General features: G+C 43.5%; 1 protein-coding gene across 1 annotated transcript in view; it reads right to left on the bottom strand.

The window, feature by feature from the left end:
- The window catches only part of CYTH3 (cytohesin 3), a 117,493-nt gene extending 100,408 nt beyond the window's left edge, over positions 1 to 17,085 (bottom strand). The window contains exon 1 of the mRNA XM_038762525.1: positions 16,972 to 17,085. Within this exon, the coding sequence (XP_038618453.1) occupies positions 16,972 to 17,005 (34 nt within the window). The 5' untranslated portion in view covers positions 17,006 to 17,085. The remainder of the gene's footprint in view (positions 1 to 16,971) is intronic.
- Between the last annotated feature and the right edge of the window lie 227 nt (positions 17,086 to 17,312).

The following is a 17,312-nucleotide window of genomic DNA, read 5'->3' on the forward strand; positions in this document are numbered from 1 at the left end:
TCAGTTTCCTCGACTGTAAAAAGGGGATTAAATACCTGTTCTCACTCCTACTTAGACTGAGGGTCCTGTGCAGGACAGGGCCTGTATCCGACCTAATTAACTTGTACCTACTCCAGCGTTAGCACACAGAGTAGGTGCTTAACAAATACCATAAAAAAAGTCTCCCATAATGCGGGAGGGCTTCGTGATGATGGGGGTACTCTAGATCTTTAGGAGTATCCTTTACCTCAGAGCTGACCCCAAAAGCACCTTGCAAAGAAGTTACAATCACCCTGTTCCCCAATCATCTTTGCTGGTTCATAGCTCAACCTTGCAACACTTCACTAGAACAAGCAATAGAAAATCTGGAGTCTCTCCCAAGCTCTGGTACCGTGAAGGGCAGGAAGTCAGGCCATCAGCCAAAACCAAGAGGTCAGCCACAAGGACCATCTTTATATTAAAATAAGAAAACGAGTAATTGAATCCAGAAGGAGCCCATGTAATGTGTAGAAACGTACACCCACTAAGCATCCTACCACTAGCAGAGTATAAATGACATCCATAGGCCTCTTTCATTATGAATCAAAATTGTTTTGTAAGTGTGGAGCAGCTCACCTTAACAGTTCTGTACTTAAAAATGTGATTCTACTGCACAACTAATTCCCCACTTCACTTGCCAAATTTGATCAGTATAAGGCATTGTACCAAATACTTAGACTGGTGAGGTCCTGGATGTATTGGTACTATTGTACTGACGCTCTGACTCACAGAAACAAAGGAAGACCGTTTGGGAATATAGCACAAGATTTTTAAGGAAATTCATCTTCAGAGCCCGTCTTAAAAACAAGAATAAAAGCAGCAAATTACTAAAATGCTGTTTGCTTTCTCCACATGCAGCATTCCTCTCAAACAGCTCCCAAACAGGATGTCTGGCTGCAATTACAAGAAACCTGAGAAATCTGACCTCCTTAACATGAAAAAACACAAATTGTTTGAGACACGCAAATATGTGCAAACCACTAGGCCTGTGATAAACATGTGTGTGTACACATATACGAATAAACTTTATGATATGTGTATATATACTCCATGCAAAGGTAGGTGGGTGCAACTGGGTTTTGAGCTCTTCTAAGACAGAATCCTAACTTAATGGCAAAGCCTTTAGAATAATCAGTCAAAAGTATTTACTGAGTGCTAACTCTGTGCTGAGCACTGCACTATGGGCTTGGGAGAGTACAACGGAGTTACTAGACAAGATCCCTGCCCTCGAGGAGTTTACGGTCAAAGCAGGATTGTCAACTCCTCGAGGAGTATACAATCCAGAATAAAATCTATTAATGCCGATGCTGTTACTTTTCAATTCTTTTTATCAACTACCAGTTCTACGTATTCTTTTACCCACCTCATATATGGTATATACAGAACACCCAACTCTGTTGCTTCACACCATTCCCTTAGTGCATACCAATCTCCTAAGAGCTTAGTACAGTGTTCTGTACATAATAAGCACTCAATACATACCACTGATTGATTAATCCCTTTCCCCCTAGAAAAGTCACCCTGCCAGATCTTAGCCTTTCTTTATTTTAAGAGTAGGGTAGTTCAGGCCTTCAGAGCCAGTGAGACTTCTTGGCTTCTTATACGTTAGAATTTTCTGCTTCCCACCCAAAATTGTCTGCCAACACTCTGTTTACTGCTGCCCTACTTAGTTACGTACACAATTTTGTTACAGAAAGGGGGAATAAAAATATCTAACGGACTAAAGTCACAAACAAAAGAAGGGGCTTTAAGTACTTTGGATGGAATTTAAATCAGAGGTCTGAAATGGAGACTCCTAGTTCCTGTTGCTTTTTCTTGCATACTTTTATTGAGGTCATTTTTTTTTTTCCCACCCTGCCCTTTCCTTTACTAAATTTTCATACAATGACTTTGGTTTGACCATCACCGGACATGTGACTAGCAACAAAAAGTTACAGCTGGATCCTGTATTAGTCCCAGCTGTAGTTAAAGCTGCATTTTTAAAAATCCAATAGGAAAGTGACGAGGGTGGGGGAGGAGGGGAAAGGAAGGGAACTTTGTTCCTTAGAGAATTAAGACTTGTCCTTCATCCAAAGTTCAATCAGAAAAAAAACCCTTCTCTTTTGTACTATGTAACTGCAGTTTGACTTATGAAATTTTCAAGGAGCATTCATTAAACAAGGCCTTTGCAAAATATTAATAATAAAATCTTTACTATACAAAGCCAGAAAACTAATCATCACCATATGCGCTGAAGTCTAGCATACCACTATGAATATCTGTGCCAAGTTCACCCACCCACGTATTCCACAGCCATCTGAGTGAGACTTTCAAGCAATTCCTCTGGGCTGCAAATCTGATGTACGCTTCCCACAGAACAAGCCAAACCATCTCAGATTCAGGTAGAAGATGCAAAGGTAAATTGAACTTTTGAAGAGAAAACGGAAAAACAAACACAATACTCCTTAAGAATTTGGCTTTTAAAACTACATGACTACACTGACCAGAGGTCCTGCTTAAGACAGATCTTCTGTCCCAATTTTTTGTTTTGAGGAGGGCTTTGGGAGGATAGTCTGTCTCATATTCCAAAATGCTGAAAGTAGGGCCCATTCCAGATCCCACTTTCCTACTTTAGGCCAGAGTGGTAGGAAAGAAACTCAAAGTTGTGATTATGATAGCTTCAGTGGTTACTGCTATCATCATCGAGGAAGAATACTTCTCCTCCACCGCATTGGTGACAACAGCCGCCACTGCTACGACAACCAAACCGGCTCTTGCGGCCCGGACAGTTCATTCATTCATTTATTCAATCGTATTTATTGAGCGCTTACTGTGTGCAGAGCACTGTACTAAGCACTTCTTTCCAGAAGATTCAGAAGATGAATTTCCAACCAACCAAGCCAGAAACTTCTTTTTTCAGTCCAAGGTCTGGTTTTCATCTAGAGGGCAGCCACAACTGTCCCTTGACTCCCTGACTGCTTTCCCTTGGAAAACTCATTGGCTCCCATGGCTTCAACTATGCAGATGATCCCCAAATCTACATCTCTAGCCCTGATCTCTCTCCTCCTCTGCAATCTGCATTTCCTCCTGCCTTCAAGACATCTCTACTTGGATGTCCCACCGACACCTCAAACTAAACATGTCCAACACAGAACTCCTTTACTTCCCACCCAAACCGTGCTCTCCCCATGATTTTCCCCATCACTGCAGACAGCACCACCATCCTCCCCATCTCACAAGCACATAACTTTGGCGTCATCCTCGATTCATCTCTCTCATTCAACCTGCCACCAGATCCTGCCAATTCAACCCTCACAACATTGCTAAATCCACCCTTTTCCCTCCATCCAAACTGCTACCATGGTATCCAAGCACTTAGCCTATTCTGCCTTGATTACTGACCTCCCTGCCTCCTCTCTCTGCTCCAGTCCATACTTCGCTCTGCTGCCTGAATCATTTTTTCTAACAGAAATGTTCAGTCCACATTTCCCCACTCCTTAAGAACCTCCAGGGGTTACCCATCCACCTCTGCAAACAGAAACTCCTCGCCATTGGCTTTAAAGCACTCATTCACCTTTCCCTCTCCTATCTCACCTCCCTGATTTCCTACTCCGATCCAGTCCCCATACTTTGCCGCTCTAAATGTCAATCTACTCACTGTACTTCAATCTCGTCTATCTCACCGCCGATCCCTTGTCCATATACTGCCTCTGGCCTGGAATGCCCTTCCTCTTCATATCCAGAAGACGATCACTCTCCCCACCTTAAATGCCTACTTGAAAGCATATTTCCTCCAAGGGGCCTTCCCCAACCTAGCCTCCAATTCTTCTCCCACTCCCTTTTGCATTGCCCTTGCATTTGGATTTGCTCCCTTTAATTACTCCTCCCTTAGCCCACAGCAGTAGTGTACATATCCATAATTTATTAATATTGTCTGTCCCTTCATCTATACTATAATGTAACTACCAACTATGTTATAGTGTACTCTCCCAAATGCTTAGTATAGTACTCTGCACACAGTAAGCACTCCATAAATACGATTTATTGGTTGACTGATTGAAAGATTCCTGGCTGCTCAGCCAGAACTGCTGGAGCCAAGTATGGGGAGCAGAAGGGGGCAGAGAGTTGCAGCAAGCAACAGCAGCACATCCCAGGCAAAACTGCTGAAGACGACACGGGAGGTCGGTGGCAGCAAAAGACGGCAGGAGAGGCCAGTGGAGAGTGATGGTACAGAGAGGAAGTGGCACTTTCTCTTCCCTTTTCCTCCCATCCCTCTCTCATGTTTAAATCACTCTCCCTTTTTCTCTTTTCCCCCTATCTTTCTCCTGCCCTTTCCCCTTCCCCTGTCTCCCACATGCCTTTCTTTCAGTTCTCACCACTTTAGGCTCCCACCCCCATCCCACTTTGTGTCCCCCCAAATTTAGTCACCGCAATAATCACTCATCTCCCAACATTTGTTTATGAATAAGGCTAAACATTACAATGTCTCAAAATTCCTCTGCCCATCAGAGCAAAGAGTACTCATTTTAAAACAAAACAACAACACAACATTCAAGCTCACAGAATGAAGTGGACAGCGGCAAGCACCCAGAAATTCATTCTAATGCAGCCGGGAAAAATAGCCAATACAAAATTCATCTTCTCTATATTTAAGCTAGCTAAAATGATCTGAAATATAGACATCCTGATAGAAGGAGGAGAGGGGTGTGAGAGTTATGTCAGGATCCCCTCCCAGGCTACAGCAATTGTTCAGATTGAATGGCAAAACCAATCTCTATGGCAAAGTCTAATATGGGAAGAAAGGAATGAAACAGTTTTTACCAAGTGTGTTCCATTCTGGCCAGACTCAGCGATGCCTAAGAAAGGGAAGTTAGAGGTTTACTGGCAATACAGGCAGAGAAAGGATTTTCACTGCAAAGGGATTATTATGTCCTAATTTTTCCACCTCACTAATGAACTGAGAGCAAGCTACGGTCCCTGGCTGAATGTAATATATGGCAAATGCTAAGAAATCAGAGAAAACAATTACCCCAACAAAACTGTGGGAAACATCTCTTATGGTGTGTAAAGGTCTCACTGGAGTACACAGTTTTGGTATCAAGAATAAATAATGTTGCTAGGTCCTCGGATGTAACAACATATTCCAAAATCTGGTATTAGGGAAAGCTGGAGTGAGTTCAACGGTCTATTTCATAATTTAAGCATCACTAACTTTAGGGCTCCCCCTTCAATGAAGGAAATGACCTTCTCTGTAAAATGTGCTCCCAAGATTCCTAGTTTCCATTCTGGCCTAATGGGTTTCCTGATAGCTGTAAAATAAAACAAGCACAAGCCAGGCTAATGGGATTAAAACATTTCTTCTTTGAGGTGGGAATTCCTAAATGTGCTAGGCAGACAGCCCCCACCCCCTCCAATGGTACTGAGTTCAACGGCATGCCCTACCTCTTTACAAGGAGACCAGCCTTGAGTTACAAGGTGGGCGGCTGGTCTTGACAGCAGGTTCTCCCATCAGAAATAAGCTCTGATTTAATATAGCTCCAAGTTCTGTAAGGAGACTAGAAAAAGAAGACAGGGCTTTGGCCTGGAGAACTGACCAAAAAAGGTAAAAAAAATAAAAAAATAAAAAATCATTTATTTCTGAAACAGATATCCCACAGTGCAGTGCAGCTTGCTGCTCACCAGGAGTCATATCACCTTCCAGAAGGAAGAGTATAGGTAGGGACTGATGCTGATTTTAATGCCATTCAAGAAAGCATTTATTCCAGCAGGCAGAGAAAAAGAAGAGCTTAAATCCAAATGTTGATGTAGCTGCAGCAGAATGCAAGGGAAGCATCTTGGCTCCTTGTTCTTTCCAACTTTCCATCTTCATTCATGTTCTGTATATCCAGCCAAATTAATAGGCACTAGAGAGAAGGAAGAACAGCCCAGGGAGCCAACTGAGGGAGGGACACACAGCATGCTGTCTGGTGGGAAAAAAAAAAGTTCTACTCCCCCTGTTTTCTCATTGCAGAGGGTGAGGAAAAAAAATCAGAACATCTGATGAGCAAGAATAAATTGTGTTTAAAGGAAGGATTTGACCACAGAATGGAAAGAGGGAATACCATTCTAGTGACTGTTGGGCAATCAAAATTCAAGACATTGCAGGGCCTCTTAAGGGTGGAAGAGTGCTGCACATTTTATTAGCAGGGCTGAAGGAAGGGTGGGGCAAGTGGAACATTTGGCCCAGGTCTTGTTCAAAGTGGAAGCTGGTACTTGGCACAGTGCAGGCACTGGCCAGCTCCCCTGGGAAGGCTCCCTTGCCACCATACCACTGCCACTGAGTTCCCCGGTGGCGGCAAGGCCACAGCCATTTATAGGAAAAAGGAGTTGCGGGAACCTAGCGGCGGCAGTGATGACTGATGTCAAGAGCAGACCAGCTCATCAAAGGGGCCCTACTCTTTACTACTGGGAATAAAATTTCAACCCAGCATTTTATGATGTTATTAATAATAATACCATTATATTCTGAATCAAAGTCATCAGTCACAAATGCTTCCAAATAAACCGCTAGGAAATAAAGCCTTACGTTTTGACAGTGTTAAAAATCTACAATGCATTATAAACCTTTTTTCTTATCTTTAATGTGCTGAAACCTTGCCCGCCTATTCAGTTGCCGTATCCACTAGCCCAGGGTGACTATGACCCAAGGGAACGAGAGAGCGTAAAGGGCAAAACAGGGCAAGGGGCACTGTGAAAATTACTAGTAGTTTAATGGATTTCTTCTTGCAGGTTCTTGTTCCCAAAGGCTCTTCCACTGTTGATGATGAGAGGCTCCATCACCATCGTCACTTGTTATATGGTTTTATCTAATTCTTTCTCCGTTCAACACTTCGAAATCTACTGAGTGGAAATTGAAAACACAAGTTTTCATTTTATTTCAGTTTTGTTCCCTCTAGGAGTAAAAAAAAAAAAAAAAGTCACGTACTTCAGTCTCCACATCCGTAAAATGATGAAAAAATACCTGTTCTCCCTCTTTCTTAGACTGCGAGCCCATTGTAATACAGAAACTGTGTCCGATCTGATCACCCCAGCCTAGTGCCTGGCAGATAGTAAGAGCTTAACTGATACCATCCTTTTGAATTTATTATCATGTTCTATCAAATAAATATCCAAACCTCTACTTCATGAAACTGTCAAAAGATCTGCATGTGAAGGAAACACTCAACTTTTGTTTATCTATTAATCGAGTGGCTGAAAGTAACATCTAATTTCAAAAGGCTTTGAAGAGCGGCTTCTAAATCACTATTAGGACAGAGAGATAGCTTCCAAACTCTCTTCTAAGAATGAGATGAGTGTAGAGTGAATTAGTAGGACATTTACCCACACAGCCTTGGTTGTCTGCCCACTAAGTTTGTCAAGGTACCCAGCTACAATGGGTAATACACACTTTAGAAATAAAACAAGATGAACAGAGAGGTCTCCTACGGGTAAATATTATGATCCTATTTTATGGCCCCAGAAGTCATCTTCTTAAAAGTGGATTTTGCTGGTAGAGTGGATAATGAATCTGTCAGGAGCACCAGCACTTAAAGCAACAATAGAAATAACCAGATATTACTGTTTTAATGAAACACTGTACTACCAAATTATGGTTTTAAAGAACTTCCAGAATGTAATATAATAAATGCAAGCCAGATGTTCACCAAAAATGAAAACAAGATTGTTTTCATTTCATAGCAACCAAATAGGTCAACCCATTTCCTTCTTTAGACAAGTCTCAGAGGACCACAAACTCCCTCAAAGAGCATGTGTTTCATATGAATCTGTCCTCAGAAAAATGAAATTCTACTGTCCAAAATAATGTCCACTGCTATAGTTTTATAGTTTCCCTTCAAACTCAATAAGAAAAATGAAATGGTTATCAAAGTTGAGTCACTCTCCCTTTTACTTTTTTGCAAAAGGAAGACAGACGATGCTGCGATATCTTTAAGCCTGTCAATAATTAATTACAGGAAAATGCAATATTTGGCTTGTACAGAACACAGTTCTTTGAGGCCCGTAACTTAGCCAGTTGGAACCAAGAAGGTAAAATCCTAACCGTTCTAAATCATCTGAATTTACCTAGTTGACAGTCTTGTCATATTTTATATGATGTTAAGTGCCTGCAAAAATCTGGCTACTCTTCAGCCCAAATTCATACACTACAGCCAACTGGGGAATTAAGACATACTGTAAAAAAGTCATCTGTGTCCTCTAAAATATGCACACATTTCATCCATTCCCTGTCCTCCCTACTCCACAAAAGCCAAAAAAGACAACTTGGGTCTGAAAGCTCTGACAATACTGGTTGGAGATTCAGATTTTCACTCTCTTCCATTACTTCCCTCCATTGAAAAAGGTTTAATATATTTTATGGATCTTTTTAGGATCGTTTTAGAATGTGGTCTCTTGCTCTCCCCATTAACTTTTGAAGTTTCATGATTTCATAACAACACAAAACTGCACGTTATATAAAAATAAGTCACTGAGCTACATTTTCTTTAAACAAACCTAGCCTCTTCCATGGCTACATTTCTTATAATAAACAGTGAAATAAAAATCAACACTCTGCATTACTTGCCTCCCATGAATTGATGTGGGCCTACCTTGAGCACATAGCAAACTAAAGCCAGGTTTAGAATACTGAGCTATTAAAAAAATTGCCAATTTAATTCTTGATCCCAGGTACGACAGCCAATGTAAAGTTCCAAACATCAGCCTAAGGAAAAATAGGAAACCACTTCCTATTGCTTGATTAGAAAGAAGTTATTCAAGTGAACGAAATAAATGAGGGGAAAACAAAACCCTGTCCCCTGTTTCACTACAATAAAAGGAAAATACAACAGAAAGTTGACACTTGTAGATTATAATTTAGAAAAAAACATTTTCTATACCTGTATTAAAAGGATGCAAAAATATCCACCACCTGTCAAGTCTTCGAAAAGAACACAGTCAAATTCATTTTTATAATTTGCCATTTTCTTTTAGAAGTTTGAAAAGTGTGTCTAAGTAGAAACACTTTTTCTGTAACAAAATAGCAGTGAATAGAAACATGAATTCAAGGTCTGTGAATATATGAAAAAATCCACAAAGTGCTAAAGTGAAGGTCTGAAATCTACATACAATTCCATTCTCTACCTACAACTATAAAGTGTGCGATTTGTTGATAGGCACTGGAGGTAAATGAAACTGAATAAACGTCAAGTTTTTTTCTGGACCATTACATCGACTGATGTTTGGGTCTCAAGGCCTTCTACCTTGATGTAAGGGCTGTGAATTAATAACTCTTCAATTCTACTCCCCATTTTGTCACAACTTTTTGTTGTCTAAAACTGGCGAACAAAAAAAAAAGAAGACCATCTAAACAGACCCAACCAGCTCCTTCTTAGGAGTCTTACACTCCCTTCATCCACCATCCTCCACTACAGTCATCCTGGGCTCTGGCTCTGAGGTCATCCAAGCTAGCAATGGGTCTGAAGGCAAAGGGAAAAGCTATCTGTCACTCAAGCAGCACAATATAAATTACCATACTGACTTCAGAATTCCCGAGTTGGGCTCAAAGATAGAGACTAGTAAGCCATGAACCACTGTTTATACACTGCAGGTGTTTGTCAGGGTGCTAACTGGGTTACTTTTGGGGGGTTATTTTTCAGTATTTGTTAAGCACTAGCAGTAAGCCCTCAGGGTATCTGCAAGACAATGAGGTTGGGATGCATTTCCTTACCACGTGGGGCTCACAGTCTAAACAGGAGGGAGTAGGATTTTATCCCCATTTTACAGATGAGGAAACTGAGGCACAGGAGAAAAGTGGCAGAGTCGGGATTAGAACTCTGATTTTCTGATTCCCAGGCTCTTTCCACTAGGCCACACTGCTTCTCAGTGTTTAGTTGTCACGAACAATCAATACTACTTATTGAGCACTTCCTGGGTGCAGAGAGTTGTTAGACATGATCCTATTCATTCAGTCAGTTAATCGTATTTATTGAGCACTTTACTAGGCACTTAGGAGAGTACAATAAAACAAGCAGACATATTCCCTGCCCACGGTGCTTACTGTCTAGATAATTTGTGATAAAACAGGCATCTTCTAAAAAATTTTTAGGACCAACCCTCTCCTGGTGCATCTCTGAATCAATTATTTAGCCCTTCTGCTTTCCCACCAATTAAAAAAGGATAAAAGTCATCTGCCTCACTCGATTAACTGATAATTGACAGTGGAGTATTTTGAAAATATAAGCCATCCATACTTTATGAATTGGATGATAACATGTTGCTTTCCAAAAACTGAACTTTACCCAAGAATTTTCAAAGAGCCATAGCTAAATCTTCAAGGATTGTAACCATAAGGACTTATTCAAATGAATACAATTATTTCCCGGGTTATGAAAAAGCAAACTATAATCCACATTTAAGTCCAACAACATATTACACTGAAATACGGATTCTTCTTTTAAATGGGGTCAATGATATCTGATTTCTTCTTGAATCCAAAGAAAATTATTTTCAATTTCAGGAGTCCTCCACCATTCAAGGGAACATCCTAAGGTTAAAATTTCCTTCTTGGATTAAATGACCATTTAAAGATACGTATACATAGGCATACCTTTACACTACAGTCATTATAGTTACGCATTTAATAACATGTTTGTTTCAGAGCTCAAGGTCTGTAATTTGCTCACGATACCCTAAAGTGCTCAATGTCCGACTCATCAAATCTTAAATATCTTTTAAATAAAGTTCTCAGCACATATACCTTCACTTACAAAACGGAGAATTTGACGTTTTCTTAAAAGAAAAAAATGACGGGCGGTGGGGGGAGGGAGAGAGAAGTGGCTCATCCAGTAACTAAGGGAAAACCAGTGTCTCCAGACAGCTACTCTTGCTCTAGAGGGGCTTCCTACAAGACTCCTTCACCAATGCAACTTTCATAAACCCCACGCCCTCCCAGGATCACAGGAACCTCCTTAGCTTGAACTGAAAATAACTCAACTCCCTTTTTAAAACACCGTGCTTCGTGCCAACTATTCCTCAGCGTCTCGACCGCATCGCTTCTTTGGGTAAACGCATTTCCCTCTGTGCGGCTGTTAAATTCCAGTTGGCACCTTGATTAACCACTTCACCCTGAAAATCGACTGCTGATTCGTACAGACAACAGCTGAGCAGCCATAATCAGGATCAGCAAATAAGCTCCTTTAACAGAGGGGGGCTTTGGCAATCTAGACTACAGGGGGGGAAAAATAGCACCGGGGCTGCAAAAGTGAAATACTGTACTTGTGTTCGGGGGAGGGGGGGTGCTGCTCAACTGAATTCATTCATTCATTCAACCGTATTTATTGAGCGCTTACTGTGTGCAGAGCACTGTACCAAGCGCTTGGAATGATGCTCAGCCTGTGGAATGTTACATGGTGAATAAGGATTATTTGAAAGCTGGTTGGAAATACCTATTGCACAAAACCTAAAGCCATCGCTTCCCCAAAGTGCATGGTAAAGCCAAGTAAACACAATGTCAAGTCACCGTCTCAATAACAAAACATTTCTCCGTACGGATGCAAAAAATACAGTCTTCCAGCAGTGATAAAATATTAGAATTTCACACACACACACACGCCTTATCAGAAGGTTAGAGAACACCGAGTCACGCTTAAGTGCAAGAACTCCACTCTTCTCGCCTCCCACATATCCAACTACTCTTAGAGCCTTGGTTCTTTAGGAAAACATGCAACATCCAACCCCAAAGTCGCCTTCCCTGCCCCATTTCTTTGTTGGACGGTGGCTGCAGGCGGTTTCCAACCCTAACCTTCAGCACCTCGTTCGGTTTTCGCTTCCCGCCTCGTAAACATTTCAGCTGGGGGCGACAATAAAAGTAAAACTTGGGAGGATCCTGGGTTCATTCGTCAGAGCAAAACGTGAGGGACAGCACTCACCCAAGTCTTCTTTTCCAGGGACTAAGAACTGTCACTTCCCCTCTCCATCCCCCCATCTTACCTCCTTCCCTTCCCCACAGCACCTGTATATATATATATATATGTATATATGTTTGTACATATTTATTACTCTATTTATTTTACCTGTACATATCTATTCAATGTATTTTATTAGTATGTTTGGTTTTGTTCTCTGTCTCCCCCTTTTAGACTGTGAACCCACTGTTGGGTAGGGACTGTCTCTATATGTTGCCAACTTGTACTTCCCAAGCGCTTAGTACAGTGCTCTGCACACAGTAAGCGCTCAATAAATACAATTGATTGATTGATTCCCGATGCCATTGGGCTCCAGAGAAACAACCCTCCCCTCAACCCTCCAAGCCCACACGCCCCCAGGATGGGAAACCCTGGGAAAAGCCCGCTGTTGGGCAGGGACCGTCTCTATCTGTTGCCGATTTGTACTTCCCAAGCGCTTAGTCCAGTGATCTACACACTAGTAAGCTCTCAATTAATACAATTGAATGAATGAAACGCGAGTTCCAGCTGTCATTTGGGAGGGGGCCTGGAGACCCTTAATAATGATGGTATTTGTTAAGCGCTTACTATGTGCGAAACACTGTTCTAAGCGCTGGAGCACTGTTCATCTTAACAACAATAATAATAACAATGATGGCATTTGTTGAGCGCTTACTATGTGCCAAGCTGGGGTAGATACAAGGTTATCAGGTTGTCCCCCCCCCCATTTTACAGTTGAGGTCACTGAGGCCCAGAAAAGTGAAGTGACTTGACCAAAGTCACCCAGCTGATAAGTGGCACAGCAGGAATTAGAACCCACTACCTCTGACTTTCGTTCATTCATTCATTCAATCATTTATTGAGTGCTTACTGTGTGCAGAGCACTGTACTAAGCGCTTGGGAAGTACAAGTCGGCAACGGGCTCAGAGTCTAGAAGGGGGAGACATAACAAAACAGAACATGTAGACAGGTGTCCAAATCGTCAGAACAAACAGAAATAAATCTGTATGCACACCATTAACAAAATAAAAGAAATAGTAAATATGTAGAAGTAAAATAGAGTAATAAACCTGTACAAATATACATACAAGTGCTGTGGGGTGGGGAAGGAGGTGGGGCGGGGGGGATGGGGAGGAGGACTTAGACTCCTAGATTGTGACCCTTCTAGATTGTGAGCCCATTGGGGGGTAGGGACCGTCTCTCTATGTTGCCGACTTGTACTTCCCAAGCGCTTAGCACAGTGCTCTGCACACAGTAAGCGCTCAATAAATACGATTGAATGAATGAATGAGTGAGGAGAGGCAAAAGGGGACTCAGTCTGGGAAGGTCTCCTGGAGGAGGTGAGCTCTCAGTATTCATTCAATCACATTTATTGAGCGCTTACTGTGTGCAGAGCACTGTACTGTACTGGAGAAGCAGCATGGCTCAGTGGAAAGAGCACAGGCTTTGGAGTCAGAGGTCATGGGTTCAAATCCCAGCTCCACCACTTGTCAGCTGGGTGCCTTTGGGCAAGTCACTTAACTTCTCTGGGCCTCGGTTCCCTCATCTGTAAAATGGGGATTAAGACTGTGAGCCCCCAGTGGGACAACCTCATCACCTTGAAACCTCCCCAGCGCTTAGAACAGTGCTTTGTGCTTAATCATTATTATTATTACAAGTCGGCAACATATAGAGATGGTCCCTACCCAACAGCGGGCTCACAGTCTAGGAGGGGGAGACAGACAACAAAACAAAACATACTGACCAAATGAAATAAACAGAATAAATATGAGCCCACTGTTGGGTAGGGACCGTCAACTTGGACTTCCCAAGAGCTTAGTACAGTGCTCTGCAGACAGTAAGCGCTCAATACGGTTGTATGAATGAATAAAAACAGTGCTTTGCACATGGTAAGTGCTTAATAAATACTATCATTATTATTATTACAAGTCGTCAACATATAGAGACGGTCCCTACCCAACAGCGGGCTCACAGTCTAGGAGGGGGGAGACAGACAACAAAACATACTGACCAAATAGAATAAACATGAGCCCACTGTGGGGTAGGGACCGTCAACTTGGACTTCTCAGGCGATTAGTACGGTGCTCTGCACACAGTAGGCGCTCAATAAATACGATTGATTGATTGATTATTATTATTACAAGTCGGCAACATATAGAGACGGTCCCTACCCAACAGCGGGCTCACAGTCTAGGAGGGGGGAGACAGACAACAAAACATACTGACCAAATAAAATAGAATAAATATGAGCCCACTGTGGGGTAGGGACCGTCAACTTGGACTTCCCAAGAGGTTAGTACAGTGCTCTGCACACAGTAAGCGCTCAATAAATATGGTTGAATGAATGAATGAAAAGCACTGCTTTGCACATAGTAAGCGCTTCATAAATCATTATTACAAGTCGGCAACATCTAGAGACGGTCCCTACCCAACAGCGGGCTCACAGTCTAGGAGGGGGGAGACAGACAACAAAACAAAACATACTGGACCAAATAGAATAAATATGAGCCCACTGTTGGGTAGGGACCGTCAACTTGGACTTCCCAAGCGGTTAGTACGGTGCTCTGCAGACAGTAAGCGCTCAATAAATACGATTGATTGATTGATTATTATTATTACAAGTCGGCAACATCTAGAGACGGTCCCTACCCAACAGCGGGCTCACAGTCTAGGAGGGGGGAGACAGACAACAAAACATACTGACCAAATAGAATAAACATGAGCCCACTGTGGGGTAGGGACCGTCAACTTGGACTTCCCAAGCGGTTAGTACGGTGCTCTGCACACAGTAGGCGCTCAATAAATACGGCTGAATGAATGAATGAAAAGCACTGCTTTGCACATAGTAAGCGCTCAATAAATACTATCATTATTACAAGTCGGCAACATATAGAGACGGTCCCTACCCAACAGCGGGCTCACAGTCTAGGAGGGGGAAGACAGACAACAAAACATACTGACCAAATAGAATAAACATGAGCCCACTGTGGGGTAGGAACCGTCAACTTGGACTTCCCAAGCGGTTAGTACGGTGCTCTGCACACAGTAGGCGCTCAATAAATACGGTTGAATGAATGAATGAATGAAAAGCACTGCTTTGCACATAGTAAGCGCTTAATAAATACTGTCATTATCTTTATTACAAGTCGGCAACATCTAGGGACGGTCCCTACCCAACAGCGGGCTCACAGTCTAGGAGGGGGGAGACAGACAACCAAACAAAACATACTGGACCAAATAGAATAAACATGAGCCCACTGTGGGGTAGGGACCGTCAACTTGGACTTCCCAAGCGGTTAGTACAGTGCTCTGCACACAGTAAGCGCTCAATACGATTGATTGATTGATTATTAGTATTACAAGTCGGCAACATCTAGAGACGGTCCCTACCCAACAGCGGGCTCACAGTCTAGGAGGGGGGAGACAGACAACAAAACAAAACATACTGGACCAAATAGAATAAACATGAGCCCACTGTGGGGTAGGGACCGTCAACTTGGACTTCCCAAGCGGTTAGTACGGTGCTCTGCACACAGTAGGCGCTCAATAAATACGGTTGAATGAATGAATGAAAAGCACTGCTTTGCACATAGTAAGTGCTTCATAAATGCTATCATTATCATTATTACAAGTCGGAAACACCTAGAGACGGTCCCTACCCAACAGCGGGCTCACAGTCTAGGAGGGGGGAGACAGACAACAAAACATACTGACCAAAAAGAATAAACATGAGCCCACTGTTGGGTAGGGACCGTCAACTTGGACTTCCCAAGCGGTTAGTACGGTGCTCTGCACACAGTAGGCGCTCAATAAATACGGTTGAATGAATGAATGAAAAGCACTGCTTTGCACATAGTAAGCGCTTCATAAATACTATCATTATCATTATTACAAGTCGGCAACATATAGAGACGGTCCCTACCCAACAGCGGGCTCACAGTCTACGAGGGGGGAGACAGACAACCAAACAAAACATACTGGACCAAATAGAATAAACATGAGCCCACTGTGGGGTAGGGACCGTCAACTTGGACTTCCCAAGCGGTTAGTACGGTACTCTGCACACAGTAACCGCTCATTGATTATTAGTATTACAAGTCGGCAACATCTAGAGACGGTCCCTACCCAACAGCGGGCTCACAGTCTAGGAGGGGGGAGACAGACAACAAAACAAAACATACTGGACCAAATAGAATAAACATGAGCCCACTGTGGGGTAGGGACCGTCAACTTGGACTTCCCAAGCGGTTAGTACGGTACTCTGCACACAGTAGGCGCTCAATAAATACGGCTGAATGAATGAATGAAAAGCACTGCTTTGCACATAGTAAGTGCTTCATAAATACTATCATTATCATTATTACAAGTCGGAAACACCTAGAGACGGTCCCTACCCAACAGCGGGCTCACAGTCTAGGTGGGGGGAGACAGACAACAAAACATACTGACCAAATAAAATAGAATAAATATGAGCCCACTGTGGGGTAGGGACCGTCAACTTGGACTTCCCAAGCGGTTAGTCCAGTGCTCTGCACACAGTAAGCGCTCAATAAATACGGTTGAATGAATAGTACTGCTTTGCACATAGTAAGCACTTAATAAATACTATCATTATTACAAGTCGGCAACATCTAGAGACGGTCCCTACCCAACAGCGGGCCCACAGTCTAGGAGGGGGGAGACAGACAACCAAACATACTGGACCAAATAGAATAAACATGAGCCCACTGTGGGGTAGGGACCGTCAACTTGGACTTCCCAAGCGGTTAGTACGGTGCTCTGCAGACAGTAGGCGCTCAATAAATCCGGCTGAATGGATGAAATCTGTACAAGTAAAATAATAAACCTGCACAAACATATATACAGGTGCTGTGGGGAGGGGAAGGAGGGGGGGGGCAGTGCGGGTGAGCTCTGAGGGGGGCTGGAGGGCTTTCGCCGGCGGGGGCTCAGGTGGCACCGCGTCTGTCCGTCCGTCCCTCCTCAGCCCCGCCGTCCTTCTCGTTCCGATACTCACCACCCCCACCACCACCGTCGCCGCCGTTTTCTTCCATGTTGGGCGTGAGGCTCAGCCGGCCGCGGCCCCCGGAGCCCTGAGGCGGGCGGCGCTGCCAGGTCGGCCGCTCGGCCCCGACTGCTTCCCCTCGCTCCTCCCCACTCCGACTCCCCCGCCCCACAGGCGCGCGCCGTCACGTGACCCCCCCGCGCCTGCGCACCGCCGCCTCAGCCCCGCCGGGCGGGAACACGAGGCCTCCCTCATCGGGCCGTCGCCATCCCGAGCCGTTGGCGGGCCTCGCCTCAGCCTACGAAGGAGGGCCCCCCGACCTCTCCGTCCGGGGCCTCGGCGCCACAACCGCTCTG

The sequence above is a fragment of the Tachyglossus aculeatus genome, chromosome 21, assembly GCF_015852505.1.
Source record: "Tachyglossus aculeatus isolate mTacAcu1 chromosome 21, mTacAcu1.pri, whole genome shotgun sequence".
NCBI classification, from domain to species: Eukaryota; Metazoa; Chordata; class Mammalia; order Monotremata; family Tachyglossidae; genus Tachyglossus; species Tachyglossus aculeatus.